This window comes from Hoplias malabaricus, chromosome 1 (assembly GCF_029633855.1).
Source record: "Hoplias malabaricus isolate fHopMal1 chromosome 1, fHopMal1.hap1, whole genome shotgun sequence".
Classification (NCBI taxonomy): domain Eukaryota; kingdom Metazoa; phylum Chordata; class Actinopteri; order Characiformes; family Erythrinidae; genus Hoplias; species Hoplias malabaricus.
In genome coordinates this window covers 49918886-49941102 of record NC_089800.1, presented here as the reverse complement: position 1 = coordinate 49941102, position 22217 = coordinate 49918886, and the positions used below count along the sequence as shown (strand labels likewise).

Below are 22217 nucleotides of genomic sequence, written 5' to 3'. Positions count from 1 at the left end.
GCCGAAATTGGACACCTGCTCGTCCAAAATTTCTTTTAAAATAAAATGCGTTTATAAGTAGATCGTTCCTGTTTGGTGTAGTGACATACTCTCTTTTCAGAAGGATATTTCTTGTGAGGTTTTGATGGCATTCAGCCACAAGAACCATAGTAAGATAGAGTGCTGATGCTGTGTGATTACTTCTGGACCTCAAATACTGTTCCCAGTGTACTGAATGGAGCTCAAATACTCCAAAGAATGAAATGCCATTGGCCCTCAGCCCAGTGCTGGGTGGCATTATACTTTTGCAGCCTATGTTTGGCATTGAGAAAGCTGACGTTCTTATGTGCAGCTGCTCCAGAGCATCCCGCTTTGTCTATGGATAAGATGTAAGATGGATATTCGTAATTCAACACCTGTTTTCACAAAGCTGGGCTCTTAAGATAATTGAATTCACTGCTTTCAACTTATAGAGCGCATCTGTTTGATTTTTAGCCAGTTATTCCTCCATTCATAAATCCTTACTGTGTCTGGGAAGGTCTTCCAGTTCCCTGTTGGGAGTAAAGTCATGGGGTAAAGACATGTAAATAAAAGAAAGCAGTGATTAAGACTCTTCCAAAAGCAGCAAAGTTCTAACTTCTGCCTGATGCTGTAACAGGGTTAGACAACAGTGTTGAGTCATGTTTGTTTATTTGAGCTGTTTGTCTGTGAAGAGCTGTGATGAATCAACAGCTAAGGAGAAAAATTACAAAGCAACACATACGGCCAAAAAAAGAAGACAATTAAAATGTTAATATTAATTTATTTATATAGCAGTTAATTGTGAGCTAAAATTTCTTGATCATGACAGGTCTGTTGATTGAACGCTAGCTTTGATGTGACAGTTCCTTACAGCGCAAAGTCTCAAAGGCGCCCTTTCACACAGACTGAGGTTTAAATAAACGCTTTCTAATGTCAGCAACTTCCCGCTAGAGACACGGCACAGGCAATTAAGTCATAAACAGGCTCTGAATCATGATGAGGGGATATATATTTATGCCCCTAGTAAATGTAGCTAGAGCCAAAGTGTAACTCTTAAAAAATAAATAAATAAATAAAGAAAATCTTGTTCTGCATCTTTGAGAATACATTTAAAAAATTAACAAATATATGAGCACTTCTGTTTGATTCTGATTCATCCTTTTCTTTGAAATGTTTTCAGAAGGGACACAATTATTTGAATTTTAGGCCTTGATTGTTTAGTCTTAATTGTTTGTTCATTCTCTCTAGTGAGAGGTTACCGACTTCAGAAAGCCTTTATTGAACCTGAGTTTGTGCAAGAGAGCCTTTGAGACACTGCAGTGTGAGAAAATGTCTCATCAAAGGAAGTCCTCCATCATGCTATGATCCCACCAGTTGAAGCCACTCAAATAGAAATATGACTGTTAAGTGACCACGTTATGTGATTGCTGATGCTTAACAGCTGGTCAGTATAAATCTTTGGGACAGATCTGCATTAGGACGTCGTTAAGATTATCTTCTGAATGAAGAAATTCAGCCACATATTGATGTTTGAAATGTTAGTATAAAAGGTTAGGATTGAAATGGATATGAATAATGTTCAATAAAGTATGCTAATTTTTCAAATCTTCCATCTTAAAATTATTTGGATCCAAGTCTACAAAATTTGTTTATTGTCTGTAACTGCTCATTTAATTCAGGGTCGCGGTGGGTCCGCAGCCTACCCGGAATCATTGGGCGCAAGGCAGGAGCACACACTTCACAGGGCGACACACACCTACAGATACTTTTGAGTCAACAATGTGTGTTTTAGGACTGTGGGAGGAAACAGGAGCACCAGGAGGAAACCCACACGGACACAAGGAGAACACACCACACTCCTCACAGACAGTCACCCAGAGCAGGACTCAAACCCACAACCTCCAGGAAGCTGGAGCTGTGTGACTGTGGCACAGAGGCGATTGCTCTAAGACTGCAAGGGAAGCTCAACTTCCCTTAAAATGTCAAAAAAAATAAGTGATCAAATATATACTGTTGTGTGTACATGTCATTGAATAAATATGCACTACAACGCGCTCAGCTTTTGTTCAGAATCAGCTTCTTATCACTGGTAAAGATGCGGCTTTCCTCTCAATCATTCCCTTCACAGTGCTTTAAACAGAGTTCAATAGCGAAGCAGCGAAGTGCAGCGAAACTGGGGGTCTATGGGGCAGTGGGATTGCCTCAGCTGGCCCGGACGCTCAGCTTCTGCATGATGATTGGATGATCTGTCTGAGGCTGAATCCCTTTTTGATTGACAGCGAAATGACCGAATCAACGATCCTTTGGTGTAGAGATCCGTGGGAGCACAGGCGGGGACACTTCACATGGGCCAAGGCCATTTAAGCAGCCTAGCTCTGCTGGCCATTGAGAGGACACTAGTCAAGTCCCTGGAAAAGACGTACCTTTTTGGTACGACAGGGTCACAGATCATTTTCTTTAAAAGGAACGGAGGGTAGAATTTACGTATAAATAAACCGACACATTTTATGATGTAGGCCGAAATTGAGCTTCCCCTCCTTGAAAGACCAGCATCCGCCACTGCTGTGGCACTACCTGCTGCACCACTGTGCCACCCTCACTACAAAATTCATTCATTCTTTTATTGTCTGTAAGCACTTATCCAATTCAGGGTCGCAGTGGGTCCGGAGCCTACCCGGAATCATTGGGCACAAGGCAGGAGCACACCGTTCACAGGGCGACACACACATGTGGGCACACACTCACACCTACAGACACTTTTGAGTCGCCAATCCACCTACCAATGTGTGTTTTAGGACTGCATGAGGAAACCCTAGCACCCGGAGGAAACTCACATGGACACGGGGAGAACACCCCAAACTCCTCACACAGTCAACCGGAGCGGGACTCGAACTCACAACCTCTAGGTCCCTGGAGTTGTGCGACTGTGACACTAACCTGCTGCTCCACCATGCTGCCCTCACTACAAAATATTTTTACAAATTGTATCTGACATTTCTCCCTTTTGAAAAGACACACATTCAATAAAGCAACTACCCACACATAACTCAGCTGCCGTGCACAGATTGTTTGTCTTAAATGGCCACAGGAGATATTTCTTTAAAGTTATAATCTAAATCTTAATAAAGAAAGAAATAAGTGAAAGGAAATTATCCAGAAAAAAATATAGTTTCCAAAACTGGAGTTAAAAACATAATACAAAATATATAAAGGGAATGGGACATCTAACAACTGCCCAAATCCTGGTAGACCACCAAAGCTGTCATTATCAAATATACATCTCTGAGAGACAGGAGAAAATCACAGGCTACTTTTGCTTTAGATCTGAAAAAAAGAAAAAAATAACTCCCCTTTTCTATTCATCCCTCTACACTGAGAAGACAGCTGACTGCTATAGGTCTGAAAAGACATAGCTGTCAAAAGTGTGTTACTGAGAAAAGGAAATAGAGAAAGGAGACTTTTTTTCTTCTAGAACAGAGACACTGAGATAAGATATGAGGTAAGGTGATATAAGAATTATAAATAATATAATCAGGATCAGTTTGCTTATGTTTTGGTTCATGTTAAAGTGAAATCATGAAGAAAAACACAGATTTCTTTAAAAGGTTCTCCCTGTTAATTGTGTGTATGGCTTTCAGCTGTGTAAATAGGCTATTCAAATTTATGCAGTGCATTTTTAATGTCAGGTCATCAGAGTTGTGCTGATTAGTTTTCTGAATTTTTAAACAATTGTTGAGGTCCTTGGGGGTTTTCTTCAGACCTGATTCTACAACTATTTTGACATTTTCTCAGGAAAAAAAAATAATGCATGAATTGGCTGTGCTTCAGTGTGTGTGTGTGTGTGTTGGGATAGGTGTGAGATTTGGGGGTTGGGGCGCTGGTGTGGAGTGTGTGAGAGAAAGAGAGACACAGAGTGAAAGTTCATGGGAAGCCAAATGGGTCGCTGTAAAAGATTGCCAGTGTGCCCACGCTTACGTACATGCGCAAGCCAGGCTTCCTCCGAGTCCATGGCGCTGTCACACCTTCAAAAAAAAAAAATAAATAAAAGAAAGAAAGTAAAACCCTCCAAACTTCCTGTGAAACGGTGAAGGAGCTCACTAAATAAATAAATAAATAATCCTCCCTATGTCTCAGAAAAACATCAGTATGAGGCAGTGCGTGCACCCTCAGAGCTCCTGTGCTTCCCGCTCGCTTTCAAAGGCCTGTCAGCACGCAGCCACTGAGCACGCGTGTTTCTGACCCGCGCACGTGTCCCTCCGGCCTCGGCCTGTCTGCGGGAAGCAGGGGCTCGTGACAACATGGCCCCTGTTTCTGTTTTGTTTTGGGTTTTATTTATTTTTTGTTCTTTTTATTCTAGAAGTTCACCTGTCAAATGCAGAATGGTTTGAAAACAGACTGCATTTTGTTAGGGTTTGTGGGGTTTGTTAAGGATTTGATAGCGGGGTCTGTGGGGTTTGTTGGAATTTGTTCAGGTTGTTTGGGTTTGGGGCAGCACGATGGCGCAGCAGGTAGTGTCGCAGTCACACAGCTCCAGGGACTTGGAGGTTGTGGGTTTGATTCCCACTCTGGGTGTACTATTAAAGCGTGTCCATAGGTGTAAGTGAATGTGTGAGTGTTTCATGCCCTGATGTCTGTGAGCAGTGTGGTGTGTTCTCTCTGTGTCTGTGTGGGTTTCCTCCGGGTGCTCCGGTTTCCTCCCACGCTCCAAAAACACACGTTGGTGACTCAAAACAGTCCGTAGGTGTGAGTGTGTGTGTGTGTGTGTGTGTGTGTCTGTGTTGCCATGTGAAGGACTGACGCCCCCTCCAGGGTGGATTCCCGCCTTGCGCCCAATGATTCCAGGTAGGCTCTGGACCCACTGTGACCCTGAACTGGATAAGCACTTACAGACTGGTATAAACCATCAAATCTGTGTTGTACCACACAGCCTCATGTACATCTTTGTTTTATTTTTTAAACAGGTTACAACTGCATTCAGCTGATGGCTATTATGGAACATGCCTATTATGCCAGCTTTGGTTACCAAGTTACAAGCTTCTTTGCTGCATCCAGGTAATTACTATATTTGATCATTTAATCACTGTCCATCTTATATAATTCAGAAAAGCTTTAGAAAGTCACAGTAACGTTAGGGTTTCTGATGATACATTTTATTGTAATGGCTTTCTCATGATAATCTGAAAATCTGCCTCAGAAATAATGTGAAATACTATGTTCGTTCTTCGTTTGTTTAATTTTTCTGTCACAATTTCCATTAGGCGCCCAATGATTCCAGGTAGGCTCTGGACCTACAGTGACCCTGAATTGGATAAGCGGTTACAGCTAATGAATGAATGAATGAATTTCTATTAGGTGAAATTAATTAATCAGAAAACAAGACCAAAGAGAAACTTGGCAAGCCTACTTTTGCCAGTCAGCCATATAGCCATCGTCACAAAGGTGTTTGTAGCATTTAAAAAAACGGGAAAACCCAAAATACATACCCTTGTCATTGGAAAGTCTGGAGAAGCTTTGGTGCTTCATATCAATTTCTTTGTTTACATGTAGTTTTTAATTATGGGATTGTGTTGTACAGAAAATATGGATGGCAGGTAATAAATGCAGAAATTTAAAAAGTTGCACAAAGTTTTAGTCATAATATATAACACCGACCTCAGTGTTTTCTTGTCCATTTTATTTCAAAATAAATTCTAGATAATCTACCACCAAAGAACAAAGACCAAAAACATTTTGTTAAGTTTAAGAATTACAATTACTTATTTATTGAATGTAACTGGTTTAGAGTAAAACACGTGAAGTTTAATGTGGCTGTGCGCAGCTATAAACGCAGTAACACCACAAAATGTCTCCCCACTACAAAGAAACACTAATGCAAAATAAGACAAATTTAGCAGTCCTCCTCTCGCTGTGAGATATAATAATTGTGTAAATGTTGCCGAGTTCTGTCCTGCTGAGCTTGTGAACTAACCAATGCCGAGGCTCTGCGCCAACGTGCATGGTGTCGCACCAAACAAAGCCCCAGAAACAAACACAAAAGGATTGTGTTCCTGTCTTATTTCCTATTATTCAGCCACCGTTTGCAATGAAGAACCTACTGTTGGTTCTTCAGATGGGAACAAATCTGTATTTTGCGAACCAGTTTATGTTGGTGAAAACGCGCCTAACGGATCCAAATTTAGTTCACAAACTGGAATGTGAAATATGGCTGAACCAACAACAAACAGTGTAGTGGCATCATCTTCAGTTCTCTCTGTGAAATACGGCTAAACTAACAGTTCCTACTCGTGCATGTGCATATTAACATTAGGAGTCAGTCAGTCAGTAAGCGAAAATGCCTCTTCTAGGCCGGCCCAGTAGGTGGTCTGGCAAAAAAGAGCACAAATATATGTATCAGACTACAGCAAAATCTAAACATATCTCTATGTAATCAACTTTGTTTAGCAGTAGTTAAAGTTTATACAGCTTTAAAAAATTTGATCAGAAATGCTAAATCCTTTGACCTATAATTATTAGGTTGACTGACTGATGATGCCCACTGATGAGTGTGAGAGAGTGACTGGGTGAGTGTGTGATGCCCTGTGATAGACTAACTCCTTGTCCAGTGTGTTTCCTCCTTGGGCCCAATGATTCCGGTTAAGCTCCTGACCCACCGCGACCTTGATCAGGATGCAGCGGTAATGGAAAATAAATGAATAAGTGTAGACATTTGTTTGTACCAGAGGTTTTAAATCAAGTGACTGATTGGCCCATTGTGTAAAGCTCTTTCTTGTTGTACATTAGTCTTCTACTGTAAACGTCAATACATCACCACGGCTATATAACAGTTTCCATATTCACTTGTAGTTCCTTTATGCATGAATCAATAATGATGAGTAGAATTCTTGTACAAGGCGTAACCTAGGCGCAGGAAAGACACTCCCTACAGCCACAACTCTAAATGGAACGGAGGGGACTCTGACGGGATGCGATAATCTGCCTGTAAACACATTTAGTGTTAATCCTAGGGAGCGGCACAGGTCTTAGATAAAGGAAGACCAGGCGAGGACGCTTCATTTCGGCTCTGGATTCCAGCGCTCGCCTTAGCCAACCGCCTGCCGGAGAGAGCCCATAGCCAGAGTGTAATATATACAGAGTAATTTCACCCATGATTGATCTCTCATGGCCATTTAAAAGTGCAGCGGTTGGATGCCGGTAAGCGAGGGCAATGTTGTCACTGTGCGCTGAGCTTTGCTAGCAGGAGAAAGAGGGTGTATAGAGGGTGGGGAGCGATGTGATGATAGCCCAAAGGACGGTTAAGCCTTCACAGAGCAATTACACGAGTGGGATACATAAGGAAGTGTTGATGAAAACACACTCCCTCCTTGCCCTTTGTTCCACTTACAGAGCACCGGGCTGCCGGGCGCTTGTCCGAATATAAAATGTGACCTCCATACGGTGTCATTGTAAACAGTCCCGCTACTGATTTGATTTTTATTGCCGCTGTTTTTAAATGGGACTTCTGAAATGCAAAGTGAATACGGTGTGAGATGGAAAACAAAATGCACCCATGTGGGGTTTACTTAACACACACACACACACACACACACACACACACACACACACATACACACCTAGACACTAGAATCATTTCAGCTTCATGGGACTTATGCCGAAGGCCTTGAATTTAAGGCTGTTTATACACAAGGCATCATTATGCATTACTTTAAGATTTTTGAAGCAATAAATAGTAAATACATTGTCAGTTTTTCATCACATTTATACCTGGATAGGGAATATTTTATGGCAAATTTAATCTCCCCCCTACTTTTTGACCAAACTGGCAGATTTTAGCCCCTGCTTTTAATTAATTATTGAGTTTTTTGTGCACAATGATGCTCCTGCGTTGTAGTACAGTTTAGCAACAACATCTCAGTACAGAATGTGTGCCCTTACGTGCCTCACACTACCTGCGAGTTTAATTCGTTCTGTGACTGAGCTTGTAAGTCACTTTCGTATACCAAATTTAATTTCCTCATTAAAACGAATTAAAATGGTACTAATCCGTTCCAGCCTTCCAAAAAACACACCACTTTTTTATTACGTGTTTTTAAATATGAAAAATGTATTTTATAAATCCCAAATGATGTATAAAAAAAATACATAATAAAAGAGAATGTAAATAAATACACTGGTTGTATTAAGTGTATTTACTTTGAAGAACAGACGATGACGCTGGTAGGGGTGGTTGGGGGAGTTTTTCTTTTCATGCTCTGTCACTTAACTTACTCGCTACACACTTAATGCTCCAGCGCTACAAAAACAGCGACAGCTGTCTTTCAAATCTGTTAAGTTGGAAAGTACCTGCATCATAGAATAATTTTCATATATATATATATATATATATGTGTGTGTGTGTGTGTGTATATATATATATATATATATATATATATATATATATAATTTTTTATTTTGAATAGTAATAAATTGCTCATGCAGTGTTTGTATTCCCACATCTTGGTCTTTGTTAATTCTGCTGTCTTAGTCTTATCTGAGAAGTATGTTCCTGCTCTTCTCCTCCAGTCGGTATGGTACTCCGGATGAGCTGAAGGAGCTGATCGACGTGGCTCACTCTCTGGGTATCATAGTTCTGTTGGACGTGGTTCACAGTCATGCCTCAAAAAACACGGAGGATGGCCTCAACCGCTTCGATGGCTCTGATTCGTGTTTCTTCCATGGTGGGCAGCGTGGAGACCACCCACTCTGGGACAGCAGACTGTTCAACTACTCCAGGTGGGAGTCTCATACATTATAGTTACAAGTATTAAAATCTTTTTTTGTAAGCTAAGCTGTGTTGGGTATGACCAGGATGATGAGCAGAAATGCTTAACTATACCTTGAACCTTTGCATTTGATTCTAGCAGGTTCTTTAAACTTTTAGAAGGTTCTATTTCATAACACACTTTAAAGAACCTGCCCTTGAAATGGGAACCAAAATATATCCTACGTGGGGTTTTTTTCAACATTGGTTTACAACTTAATATCCACACATATCCACATATCTCCACAAAAATGAAATTCTAAAAGCTAAAATCTACATTTTAAATACATTTTGCATTTTTGGTTATACATTTGTTATTGAATAGAATAATATTCATTATGGATATATATTTCATATAATAACATATTTCATACTTTCTAAGACTGTTGTCTTGGGCCACAGTAATTAAATACCTGTCAGAATCACAGGGCAGAAGATTGTTAGAAACCTGATAGACATTTCTCTTACACAGAATGATGCTTTACTAAGATAATTTTTTTTCTCTTCACTTTTCCATTCCATTACAATTTTAAACACAATTACCCATGCAGCATGTAAGTTGCACTTCTAAAACTCCTGAAGCCCTCTCCTGTGTGTGTGTACGAACTGTGCTCCCAGGTCATGTCTCTGTAATTAATAATGTGGCATAGAATTATGCCTGCATAATTAGTTCTCCTCATCAGCACTTTTGTTTGCTCATGATCAAGCATTTATTTGTGCTTATCCAAAGTGGAGGAATATTCATGTAAATTGCTTTAAGCATTTTTAAAGATTTGTTTTTGAATAATCATAACAAAGGGTTTTTTCTTTTCTGAGGGTCCTTTGTTTTGAGAACAATGGCACTGTGGGAATTGGCTCTAAAGCCCAGTGTGGCAGTGGAGCTGTTGGTGAGACTGGCCTCACTGGTATACATTGCTTTTCTTTTTCTTGGTGAATTTCCAAGTGGAAATCCCTCAGAAGTACAGTAGGCTACAGTAGTCAAAGCTTTTAATTCACACTGCAAAAGGAAAAAAAAAAACCTTTGCTTGTGAAAGGCATTATTCATGAAAGCAATAAATGTTAAGTACTTGTTAAAATATTAGGAGAAAATTCAGCTTCCTTTTGGATATTGGACTTCTTTTTTGGATTCTTTTTGTTTAATCTTTAGGTTTCAATGACAAATGTAGACTCATCAGTCCAAAAAACCTTACTCCGCATTGCAGGTGTCCAGCATCAGTGTTCTATATATATTTTCTTTGTGTATTTATTTAATGAGTGACAGTTGTGGTGGTGGCACTTTTGTGGGGTTCTAAAAACACATTGTCTAGTTCTTAAGGGTTTAATTTACTGTACATCAGTCATAATTTGTTCCAGTTTTGGAAACTCTTGTTTATCATTTTTCCTTGGCTTTAATTTTGCACATGAATGTGCATAAGATTACCCACTCCGAGGTGTGGTCCTGCCTTGCTCCCAATGATTCTGGGTAGGCTCCAGACCCTCCGCGACCCTGAAGTCCCTTACAGACAATGAATGTGCATAAGATTGTAAACTCAGAAATGCTGTTTTCACTGAAAATTGAACAAATGAAAGGTGGTCTCTGACTTTTGCAGGGTGCTGTAAATATGTTGCAGTACACAAAAGCACAGAGAAATGGAGCGAGCAGTGTTCAAGAAAATCAAAAATTATACCTTTTTGTTTTTCTGGTATTTTTAAATTTGTCTTAATAATAGATCTTAATCATATGGAGACTTTAAGTTAATTTCTCAAGAAATGAGAGTACATTCCAGAGTCCCTAAAGGCTTCAGTGGCTCACTATTTAATTAAATTTAAGAAGATTTCAGCTTGTGTGTCCTATAAAACCTGCATCATTCTGTGTGATAAAATGAACAGTGATGTGATTGTAGACCAGTTTAGATGATTCCAAGAAAAGACAGGGAAAAAACTGTTGGTTTTCTATAGGTGCACTCTGTGTCACTAGTGTGGTTTGTCAAATGTTGCCAGTCCAGACCTTGTAGAGTGAGGATAATTGCTTTGTAATTTTTAATTACAGTTTATTGTTTTTTTTTTTTTTTTTAAGATAGCTGTATCTACTAGATTATTTCCACTCACTCAGACTACCATCAATTTACTTGTTTGTTATTGCTGTTGTCGCACTCATTTTCAGTTCCGTCCCTGAGGACAGATGTGATCAGCTGCTTTTGTATTCAAATCCACATTTTTACAAATTGGGCAGAAGTGTGAGGGTGTGTTTTTCTGTCGACTCAGATCCTACACTTAATTAAGATGTGTTTTGAAAAACTGAGTGCATCATTAGAGCGTTGACATCAAGTGTGTGTATGTATGTGTCTGAGAAGAAGTATATAATTGGACCAATGGTTGTTAAAGTCACTATTTATTTATTTATTTATTACCGCAGTATTTATTTAGTACTGCGGTTTAGCTCCCTTTTAGATGGTGGGTGGGTATATATTAAAGGTAATATTGTGTGCTTGTTTTAGGAACATAGGAACACAGTAATCTGATATCAATTTTTTGTGATGTCTACATTCAGAAATTAGCAAACAACATTTATAAGTGCTTATTTTACTGTTTTATGATTCTGTAAAATTCCTCTTAGATCGGAATCTATATATTTTTCTACGTATTTTTATAGCCTTTATATCAGTCTGTGTTTTTTTGTTTGTTTTTCTACAAAATATAGTTCATAGTTTCTGTTTTTTACTGTGTTTTTTACTGTTTTATATTTGGAAGTCTTTTAGGGTTTAGGTAGGGGCCACAGTCACACAGCTCCAGGGACCTGAAGGTTGTGGGTTTGAGTCCCGCTCCAGGTGACTGTCTGTGAGGAGTGTGGTGTGTTCTCCCTGTGTCTGCGTGGGTTTCCTCCGGGTGACTGTCTGTGAGGAGTGTGGTGTGTTCTCCCTGTGTCTGTGTGGGTTTCCTCCGGGTGACTGTCTGTGAGAAGTGTGGTGTGTTCTCCCTGTGTCTGCGTGGGTTTCCTCCGGGTGCTTCGGTTTCCTCCCATGGTCCAAAAAATAACACACGTTGGCAGGTGGATTGGTGACTCAAAAGTGTCCGTAGGTGTGAGTGTGTTTCGGCCTGTGAAGGACTGGCGCCTCCTTCAGTGTGTGTCCAGTGATTTCGGGTAGGCTCTAGACCCACCACGACCCTGAACTGAATAAGGGGTTTCAGACTGTGGATGGATGAATTAATTAATTAATTTTGTCTTTTATTAGCCAATTGGGTCTAACCAGAATTCTAGAAAACATATAGACCATTTTCAGAGTTACAAGCTTACTTGAAGAAAACAAGTAAATGAACATAATCATAATCTACTGATCGAATTTTTAGGCTGTAAAAAACATGTCATATCCAGATAATATCAGGTGAAGTCTATACATATTCAGTCCCCTCCACCATCTTTCTTTGTATCACTGAAGTAAGAAAATTTAGAGGAAGACATTCAGTTGGCAATGTTTACACGAATGAAAGTATTTAATGTGTGTGCAGATGATTGTGCGTGAATGTGTTTGGTCCTCACCGACTGCTCGCGTGGTTGTTTTTTTAGGTCTAGCCTAAAACAGCAGTATGTACACAGTAGATAACTAAGTTTTGTCTTCCGGTTGTAAAAATGCATCAGTTACTGTTCAGAAGTTTAGCTTCTATTCTGACTGCTTAGATATTCCTCACTGTCCTCTAATGGCATCTAGGCCTAACTCTGAACAGCTGCGATGATTGGAGTCTTGATCAAGAGGCCAGCATAGCTCTGAAATAATGAGGGCCAATTCTGTAGGTCACTGTCTGTTACTGGGCGAATTCTCATTCACTCACACGGCGTCATTGACACACCAAGGACGTGGCCCACAAGACCTTGTAAGATGAGCCCTAGTGCCGTACAATATATAATAATTATTTCATTTATTCTGATTCATTACTCTGTGACTCAATGGGGACAAGACCTAGAAATAATAATCACCGGAATGGACTCCTAGAACGTGAGAGCCCAATATTAAAGTCTGAGCTGTGGAGAGACTTGCGCTTTCACTTCCAGAATGTGCTATAGCTCAAGCAGCCTTTTAGCTCCAAAGCCTTTGACCCCCATCCTAATAATGCAAACAATACATGCCTCTCCACGGAAACCTGTCCAAGATCACTTCTTCACATCATTACAGCCGGAGCCATAAGAGCTCCATAGGTAGTGATGAGGCTTTCTGTCTCCAGCTTGCTCTGCCCTTTAATGGCCTTCGCACCGTACTAAAAATCCGTCTGATTGGTGCAGTCGGGCTCCCGATAATTAAGTGTCTCTCTCATTTTTCTCCATAGCCAAAGCTTTGACATCAACAAGGCACCGAATCAGCTGCCTTTTTGAACCTGGGTTTAATAAGTGCGTGTCAACAGCTGCAGCCGCCAAAACATTATCCAGTGTTTAGTGTCAGGCGGCATGGGGATTGGCGAGTAAGAGCGAGCCCGGCCAGAGTTTCATTACTTATGGAGGCTGTGCTGTTTTCAGAGGGACTCATTAGATAGGCTGCAGACATATGCCATGACCACCAGCCATCTGAAGAGTCATTTGTAAAAAAAAAAAAAAAAAAAAAAAAAAAAAATACCAAAGGATGGTCCTGGTGTCATCAACGCTTCATGTCAGTTCTTCTTCTTTATTGTTTATTTTATTTTATTTATTTTTTCAGGTCGGTGTTTGTTCAGATGCGTGGTCAGACTCTCGCCTGTTCCCTTCGCTTTCTGAGAGGATTAATTGACTAAGGGAGGCTGGAAGCCTTCAGAAAAAGCCTTAATCAGGCCACTTTGATATTGATGATCAGAAGGAGTTGGTGGTGGCTGCCATTAGCCGAGGACTGGAGGTGGAGTTGGGGGGTTGTGGGTTGGCAGCAGCGCAGCTTTTGTCGACCTCCTCTTAAGCCCACTGTGCTTCTTCATAAATGCCTGATGCTGTTTAAATGCCGTCACAAGAGACTCGTGAGTGTGGGAGTGGGGAGGAGGGGGTCAAAGCACCGCTATGACTCACCGCAATTACCATGCTGCAATTTACCCCGAGCCGAGCGAGGTGGATTCACACCACGGCAAACTGGGAAACCAACTCGTCCGGCATCAATGAGGAAAACGTTGAAGAAATTACCTGTTCCAGATTTAAAAGGACAGGCAGCAATAGCAGGCCGTTGCATCACCTTCGTTTAATGAAAGCCATAAACAAGATAGTGATTGGATGAAAATGATCTCTTTGGGACGCTGTTGAGCACATTTTACAGTAATTACTCTCTCAGACAGCTGTGCCAGTCAAAGGTTTTGGCACCTAATATTGAATACATCTTTTACATGATCTTTAAGATATTTTGATCTAAAATACTTAGCTTATGTAGTAATTCTTCAGCTCTGTCAAAAAGTCTGTCAATCATCCCAGACAGCTCATGAAGCTATGAGTGAATGCCAAAGCCTAGCAATGGGCATGCTATAAAAAAAGTCTAAATTAGTTTTCATTTATGAAATATATTGCGCCATATACATATGAGCACAGGCTTACTGCAAAATGTACCTTGATGCACCTGCAATACTTGGCCAAAGTGCATCTGAAATTAGAGATGGCAATATTTTTTCCCGGGCAGCACGGTGGTGCAGCCGGTTAGTGTCGCAGTCGCACAGCTCCAGGGACCTGGAGGTTGTGGGTTCTAGTCCCACTCCGGGTGACTGTCTGTGAAGAGTTTGGTGTGTTCTCCCTGTGTCTGAGTAGGTTTCCTCCGGGTGACGGTCTGTGAGGAGTTTGGTGTGTTCTCCCTGTGTCTGAGTAGGTTTCCTCCGGGTGCTCCGGTTTCCTCCCACAGTCCAAAAATACATTGGTAGGTGGATTGGCGACTCAAGTGTTCATAGGTGTGAATGTGTGTGTGTGTGTGTGTGTGTGTGTTGCCCTGTGAAGGACTGGCGCCCCTTCCAGGGTGTGTTCCTGCCTTGCACCCAATGATTCCAAGTAGGCTCCAGACCCACCGCGACCCTGAACTGGATAAGCGCTTACAGATAATGAATAAATCAATTATTTAATATTAGTTCCCTCCAAAGCACTGAGATTTTGAAACAATGACATGGACAGAATGCACGTGTCAGCCACTTCACACACTGTGTGTTTATGTCACAATCTAACTTCTTTGCCTTTGCCCTTGTTAATGCAGGCCTCTGAAATATGTGCCTAATGCAATCTTATGCCCAAATTGAAAAGGTTAGGGAATTGAGCTGTTATCCTTTGAGTAGTTTGAGTATGTCCACCAGAGTAAATACCCTGTGACGTGCGTTCAGTAAATTCCACGCGTTCATAGTTTTTGACCCATCTGTGATCGGGTGTGCCCAAACTTTTGACTGCCTTTTGCAATTCTTGGAATGAAGTGAAGTGGTCTGATTGTGGAGATACGTGGAGTCTGAAGCCTCTTACTGTGCTCCATAACAGTTTTCTTAGCTGCATCTATGGCATATTTATATTCAAATGGGTCAGAGTTAGACGTGTGTGAAAAGATGCTGTGTCCCCACAGACCGAAAACTCATTCAGCCCTTTGAAAGCTCCATGTTGCCTCCACAAATTCCACATAAACAAACAAAGCCCACAGAGCAGGCAACTCTCCGCTGAATAATAAATACGCAGACGCGGTAGGTGTGCTTGCGCCCGAGCGAAAATCCGTACTCTGTTGTTGTGATTTGGATTTGATGGTCCTTTTTAACCACCTTATCGAACACGTCGCAATGGAGCTTTGATGCGTTTTGGAAATGGATTTGAGGAGATTTTTGTTCACGTTAATGTAAAGCCACACTTTTCAGACACGGGTGTAAAGAAACATCCGGCCTTTTCTCAGGCTGAGGTTTAGCATTATTGTCACTGTCATAACAAAATCTCCCAGCTCGGAAATGATAACTTTATAGGAGAAAGGAAAGTGTTCTTAATCTTGGACCAATTTAAGACCCTTTCTATGTCTGAAAGGTTATGAAACATTCAGAAAATGCTGTAGCTTTTTAATTGTTAAATAAATTAATTTTATAATAATAATAATAATAATAATAATCAAGAGAAGGCAAAAAGGTTTATAGTTATTAATAACGGTTAATGTAGAAAGATTTCCATCCATCCATCCATTGTCCACTGCTTATCCGGGTCCGGGTTGTGGGGGAAGCAGTCAGAGCCACTTGTCCCTAGCCACTTGTTCCAAATCTTCTGGGGGATAACGAGGCATTCCCAGGCCAGTTGAGACAAAAAGCAGACCACTACGTCGAGAAATTCTGTCCATAAAATGAACAGAACCGGTGACAACGGGCAGCTCTGACGGAGTCCAACTTCAACAGGAAACCAGTCAGACTTGCTGCCAGCCATACAAACCAGACTTCTGCTCTGTTTATATAGGGACTGGATGGCTTGTAGCAAAGATCCCAGTACCTCATACTCCCAGAGCACCCCTACAGAATATCCAGAGGGACACAGTCGAATGCCTTCTCCAGATCCACAAAGCACATGTAGACTGGTTGAGCGATGCCCCATGCCCCCTTTTTCCCCACAGTGTAAAATCATGTGTGGAAGAAGCCTGACAAATCAAAGATGGGTAGATATGTAGGAAAGATTAAAAAAAATGTATACAAAATGTTCAGAATTGAGTTACAAGCTCTGGATATAACATTCAGATGAAGACCAGTGACTAGTGAGAATGTAGTCCAAGCTCCTCTGTAGCTGCCCACTTCTGCATTTGTATGGAAATGTGTCTGGATGAGCGTTTGAGAATTCCGTCCTTGTAGCGTGGAGCTAACTAGCCCAGGGGCGTCCGCTCGATCTCTACGTGCTTTCCTGGGCCTTCTTCTAATAGGCTTTTTCAAAGCAGCGCAAGGACACCTTGTGAAGGCAAGTAAATGAGTCCAGCAGGCTCTTACTGGCTGCCGAAGGCCGGACGCTGATCCTCCTGGCCGCGGCGGATTCCCGCACCCTCTGCCAAACACGCAGAATGTCAGATGTTCTACTTTACACGACTGTTCCAATGCTCATCCCTCCCTTCTTTCAACCCTGTGCTCTGTTGGTTCATTTGCATCTATTTTTCATTAATCGCCATTTAAATTTTCTTCCAACTTCAAATAGGACCTGGACCCAGACCTGATTGCTTTATTTCCTTATGTCTTTTTTTTAATTGAGGGATATTTGGATTGTGCATTCAATTTCACTGGTTTCTCTTAATAAGAAAAAAGAAGGTAATGTTTTAATGGGTGCGCAGGGTATGCCTGATATGCCTAGCAAGTAATATTGGATTAGTGAATGATTCCCAATGCTTACTTGTGGGTAATTTCTATGTGTACAGTTCTGCCCAAGCAGCCCTTTGGTTTTGTGATGAAAAGCCTCTTTTTTGCAAACATTCATTATCCTAACTCGCATTAACACCCTATTTCCCCCAATGACTCTCAGTGTGATTTAATAAACTTCCTATTGAGACGAATGTCTGGACTCGGCGGGAGACCCAGCTGGGGGTCAATGGAGGATCCCAGTTCTGGCAGCTTTTGCGTGACATCCAGGAAGCCCTTTATGACGCAGAAATGACAGTGGGATGGTACGTGCCACATCGTTTCATCAGAGCCTGATTCATCTCTTAACCAATAAACATTAATCCGCCACGCCTGTCTCTTACCGAATGAGTGAGGAAGCGCTCTTTTCCAGTGCTACAAGACGCAGCGTGAGAGAGAAAGAGAGGGAGAGGGAGGGAGACGCGTGAAATGAGGTGCCTCAGTCATCGTTTCCCCACAAGGCCCGGCCGCCCGCCATCCCTCAGCCTGTCAGGCGCACCGTTTCGCCGTTCCGCCTCTTGTGAAATGACCTGTCAAGGTGGTAAATTTATTTGTACTTATCTGCAGGTTGACTGTAATGGTGAGGATTCAGGGATTTCAATCATTTTCCCCACTCGGGCTCAGAAGGGTTAGTCGAGGCTCGAGTCACTACTTCAGGGACGAGGGATGCAAATGAGCTCCTGCCGGGCCACTGTTAATGAGGAAGCTGGTGTTAAACTTCACCTCTCGGGGTATGGTTTAGGATGCTCTCACTGTAGAACAGGTTCTGGTACCTGTGGTGTGTGAAGAGACACCGTCGTGATTTATACTTCTTCAGACACCATTTCATCATTCGTGCTCTCCTGATTCTGAGGGGGCCGTGGTGAAAGGCAGTCCTCTGTGTTATGGTAATTTTCTCGCAAGCATCACCGCAGAAATTATTTACTGTCGAATGAGAGTTATTATGAAAATAATGAGCTTGCCAGCGTAGGTCACCTAAAAATAAGAATGTCAAATGGGATTCTTTGGTACAATGCTACCAAAGAGCCAATTCAAGCTCCCTACAGAATCTTTTATATGAGTTTTATTAATGAAACATCCATCAAAAGACCTCAAAAATATCCCCTGCGGCCCCCACACAGTGCACAGTTTAGTCTTAAATATTTGCTTTAAAAAAAAAAAGCCTATATACACATGTCTGCGCTGTGCGAATCACATCAGTTCATGTAATTATTCACATTTTAAATGTTGGTTTTATAAGCTTTTCACTTATTTGCCCATATTTGAACTTTACATTGTATGCATTAATCAAAAATATAAGAGCTAATCAAATTGATCAGAATGGATTCATTGCTTTCAGTAATTCAGGAGCATTATTTTCCACTTGCCTCATGTTTGTTGTGTCTCCAGGACATGGACCAGCGCACACCAGCCAATTAGTTTCCTTTGTTTTCCTTTAGATTTACTGTTGAGGATGTGTGTCAAACGGTGAGGTGAAATGAACAGACAAGACATGAAGCGCATGGTGTAGCTACATGGTAAATAGATGATCTGGAATAAGTGACAGTTTTTCCACTACCTCGGTTAATAGCTACACTGAGCATTTAAAGCCAGGTCTCACAGCTATTAATGTTCGCTTCATTCATGAGTTAGAATCAGTCCACAGCACTGTGCGTTACTTAAAACAGAAAGTGCACGAAAGAGCAGGAGCAAATGTCTTCATGTCGTAACACAAACTCTCTCTTCAGCAAGCAGAGTCACACACTTGCACACACTCTGCATAAGTGCCTCTTAAAGAAATAGTGTATGGCTCTCACTAGGGCAAATCATGGAGAGAAAAAAAAAAAAAAACACACACAATGTGTACACACTAATACACCACCAAGACTTTAAAGAATTTAAAGCCAGTCATTTCTTCTTTTCAAACTGTAACAAACACAATGTCACTGAAGGGCACTACGTATTAGGAGGAGAGCACTGTTAGCCAAACATCACCTAGGTTGGCTACGATCATTTCGCGTTATGGTGAAGAGGGTAGGTCATACATCCCACCCAGACAGAGCAGGACCATAGATCTCTTCAATTACCTGCATTAAATATTTGAAGTGTCGCTGGGGATCAAACTAGTGATCTCTCAGTAATGGGACCAATGCTCAACTAACACTTGCACCAACTACTGAAGGTAACTTTTAATAGATCATTGTTCTATTTTTGTTGTAGTCACCAAGCTACTGTAAAGCTAATATGAAAGTTGTTATAAAGTGGTGAAGCACAGCCCCACATATAGACCCTCCCAGTTCTGCTTATGGATGAGCAATGTTAAGGTTACAAAGGGGTCAAAAAATGATGTATTAATGATTAAAGCTGGATTTTATCATCCTTCCACATTTCCCTGAATCTTCAAAGTGAAACTTGGCTTCATTCATCATTTTATCATATACTCAGTGTCAGTAACTTCACATAATTTCACAAATCATCACCTCGATCCTCCATTTAAAGCCTCACAAACGGCAGTGTGCCTCGGTCCATAAGTGGATCGCTTCCTCTGGGCAGTAATTGGGGGAATTGATTAATAGCCATGCTTTAGGCCGAAATGCACTGGTATGGTTTTGCAGAGACTTGGCGGCTCGTGGTGGCCATTACCTTGCTCCCAAGAGGACACAGTGTGAGCCGGCTTTTAGTGGCGTTGGCGCAGCGTGTCTGACGGAGGCTAATCTATTCATCACACATGGGCCAGTGACCGTTTGAGCCGCATGCTTATCGGGCCACTTCAGGCTCCTCGCCAAGGGAACGCTAAACTCGCTGTTCACACCTTCATTTAGAAAAAGCGCACCAGGGATATCTACATCAGCGGTTTCACCATAGCTGAGAAAACCACAATCTGTCCCAGCCCCGTTCTTCTCCCAGAGCAGAACCAATTGTGAAAAGCACAACAGTTCAGAGAGAAATGTGAAGGTGGGGAGGGGGGTGGATTTGCTTCTCCCCAGTGGAGACTTGTATCCATATATTCGATTTAGCATACATGAATGTAGCTGCCTACCTCAGCAGGAAACCGAATATGTTGGTGTGCCGCATCACATGACTGGAAATGAAGGTTGTGGCACCTGATTTTGTATTAATGTTATCAGACATCTGCCACCGGGGCTGCAGAACCGCACCTGGGACAGTGGGGGTTCATGAGTTATGCTGAATAGCCTCAAATTCTGGTGTAAGTGTCAGATCATTGAAAAGACAGTTAATTTCCATATTTTCTCATTTTCTGGTCGCTGGCCCTCTTGTCGTTGTAGACTTTCTTCGAGAAGGGGAATGCGGTGGGGGTCATCCATGCTCTCCTGCTCTCACGTTGCTTTGAATACACTTTTAGAGAAGTGGGATTAGTGGTATTTTTAGTACTAAATCAAAGCATGAGTGCAGAACTGAGACCATAACTGTCAGAATTTAAAATGAACAGCCGGCAAGAGAGTTTTGAGACAAAACAGCCACCATTTACAAGTGCAATACATTACGCTTGCTGTAGCATAAAGGGCCTGTTAATTTGCAATCCATGTACGGTTGAGATGCTTTACCTTGTTTTGTGTGCATTGTGCGTAACGCAAGAGGACCCAGACACTTGCATTTTAACTAAGTTTCTATGGCAACATGGCCATTACTCCTGGAGAGCGAAGGTGTGGAGGATTCTCAACTCAAAGTGGCTAGTCATAAGTGCCTACAGATACCATCCAAACACCCCAGGATATGGAGCTACTTTAGGGATGAGTGTGTTCTTTTTTTTTTTCTATTTTTCCACCTCGGTGCTTAATTTATGCTCATAGCCTCGTGTCCTGGGGAGCTGATTGAGGCGCCTGATGAAGGCTTGCTATAGCTGCCACGAATTAGTATTCATTTCAGCATTCAGACTATTTGGACTGTGGGAGTATCAGGCAGCACTGTAGCTTTCTTCAGTTCTTCTGCTGTTGAGGGTTTGCCACCGCAACGTGAGAGTCACTGTGTGTTTCAGAATATCAGAGTAATTGTTTGATTGAATAAAATAGATTAATTTGTTGTAAGAGTGGTCAATACAATGGTTTGATATTGTTTGTTTGTTTATTTATTTATTTACTTACTTATTACATTCGATGTATGTTAATGTAGTATGATGGGATTCCCAAAAATATTGAAACAACTCCTTTGGTCCTACATCCTGAGATTTTGGCCTAGCTGCTGGAGAAGACAATGAAGGGGGGAAAAAAAGACAAAAGTGGAAGTGCAAAGGACACTTTCAGCAGTCCTTCTAGGAAAGCTAGCACCCTTATGGGTCAAAGTCACAGATATATAATACACACATACAGCAGCACTTGGTGACGTCAGCTGTATTGATTGTACTGCTCCAGTGCTGGGAAATCTGGAACTATAGTGTCATTGGTCTCCACCCAAAAAAAGAAAATGGGCTCTCTATGACCATGGTAATCTACTCGTTTCAGCAGATCTCAAGTAGGAAATGTTGTGTGACTTATACTGCCAATCATATTGAGAGCCATTTCAGCAGTTGCTCAAACAAACCCATGACCTTGGAAGCACAGATTGACGCTTCAAGAGTTTTTAAAGTCCACTTTTTCCATACAGTAAGCCTCTAAACAGAACGAATAAGTAAGTGTGTGTGTGTTTGTGTCCTTATAGCTGGGAAGTGCTGCGGTTTCTCTTGTCTAACCTGCGTTGGTGGATGGAAGAGTACCGTTTTGATGGCTTCAGGTTTGATGGGGTCACTTCGATGCTCTACCACCATCACGGCATTGGTATGTCTAAGAAGCCACATTGAATCTTATCAGACAAAAAAACTCAAAGGTCTGAGGTCGACTTTCTTAATGCATATAGTATAACAAACTTTATATAGAGCAGCAGACTCCCATTGTGAGTTCTGCGGTTAATCTGTGCCAATCATGCAAAAAGAAAAAAAAAGTTATATAAAATTCATATAAGAGGCTGGAGAGGAGGAAAAAAGCTCTCAACAAGAAGTGCTTTCAAGCAAGAAATTAATTAGAGAGCTTGTTCAGTGCAGGCTGTTTGGTCTTTTTTCCAGAACTGTGTATATACAGTCAAGAAAATCTCACACACAAGGCTTTAGTCAGACAGGAAGCAAATGACTGCTGAAATAATAGTGACTTTAATAGGTCAAGATCTG

The 22217-nt window shown here is 41.4% G+C and overlaps 1 protein-coding gene across 1 annotated transcript in view; it reads left to right on the top strand.

The window, feature by feature from the left end:
* The window catches only part of gbe1b (glucan (1,4-alpha-), branching enzyme 1b), a 128669-nt gene that overhangs the window by 34211 nt on the left and 72241 nt on the right, over nt 1-22217 (top strand). Inside the window, exons 6-8 of the mRNA XM_066665916.1 lie at nt 4962-5052; nt 8560-8769; nt 21716-21831. Coding sequence (XP_066522013.1) covers nt 4962-5052; nt 8560-8769; nt 21716-21831 — 417 coding nt within the window. The remainder of the gene's footprint in view (nt 1-4961; nt 5053-8559; nt 8770-21715; nt 21832-22217) is intronic.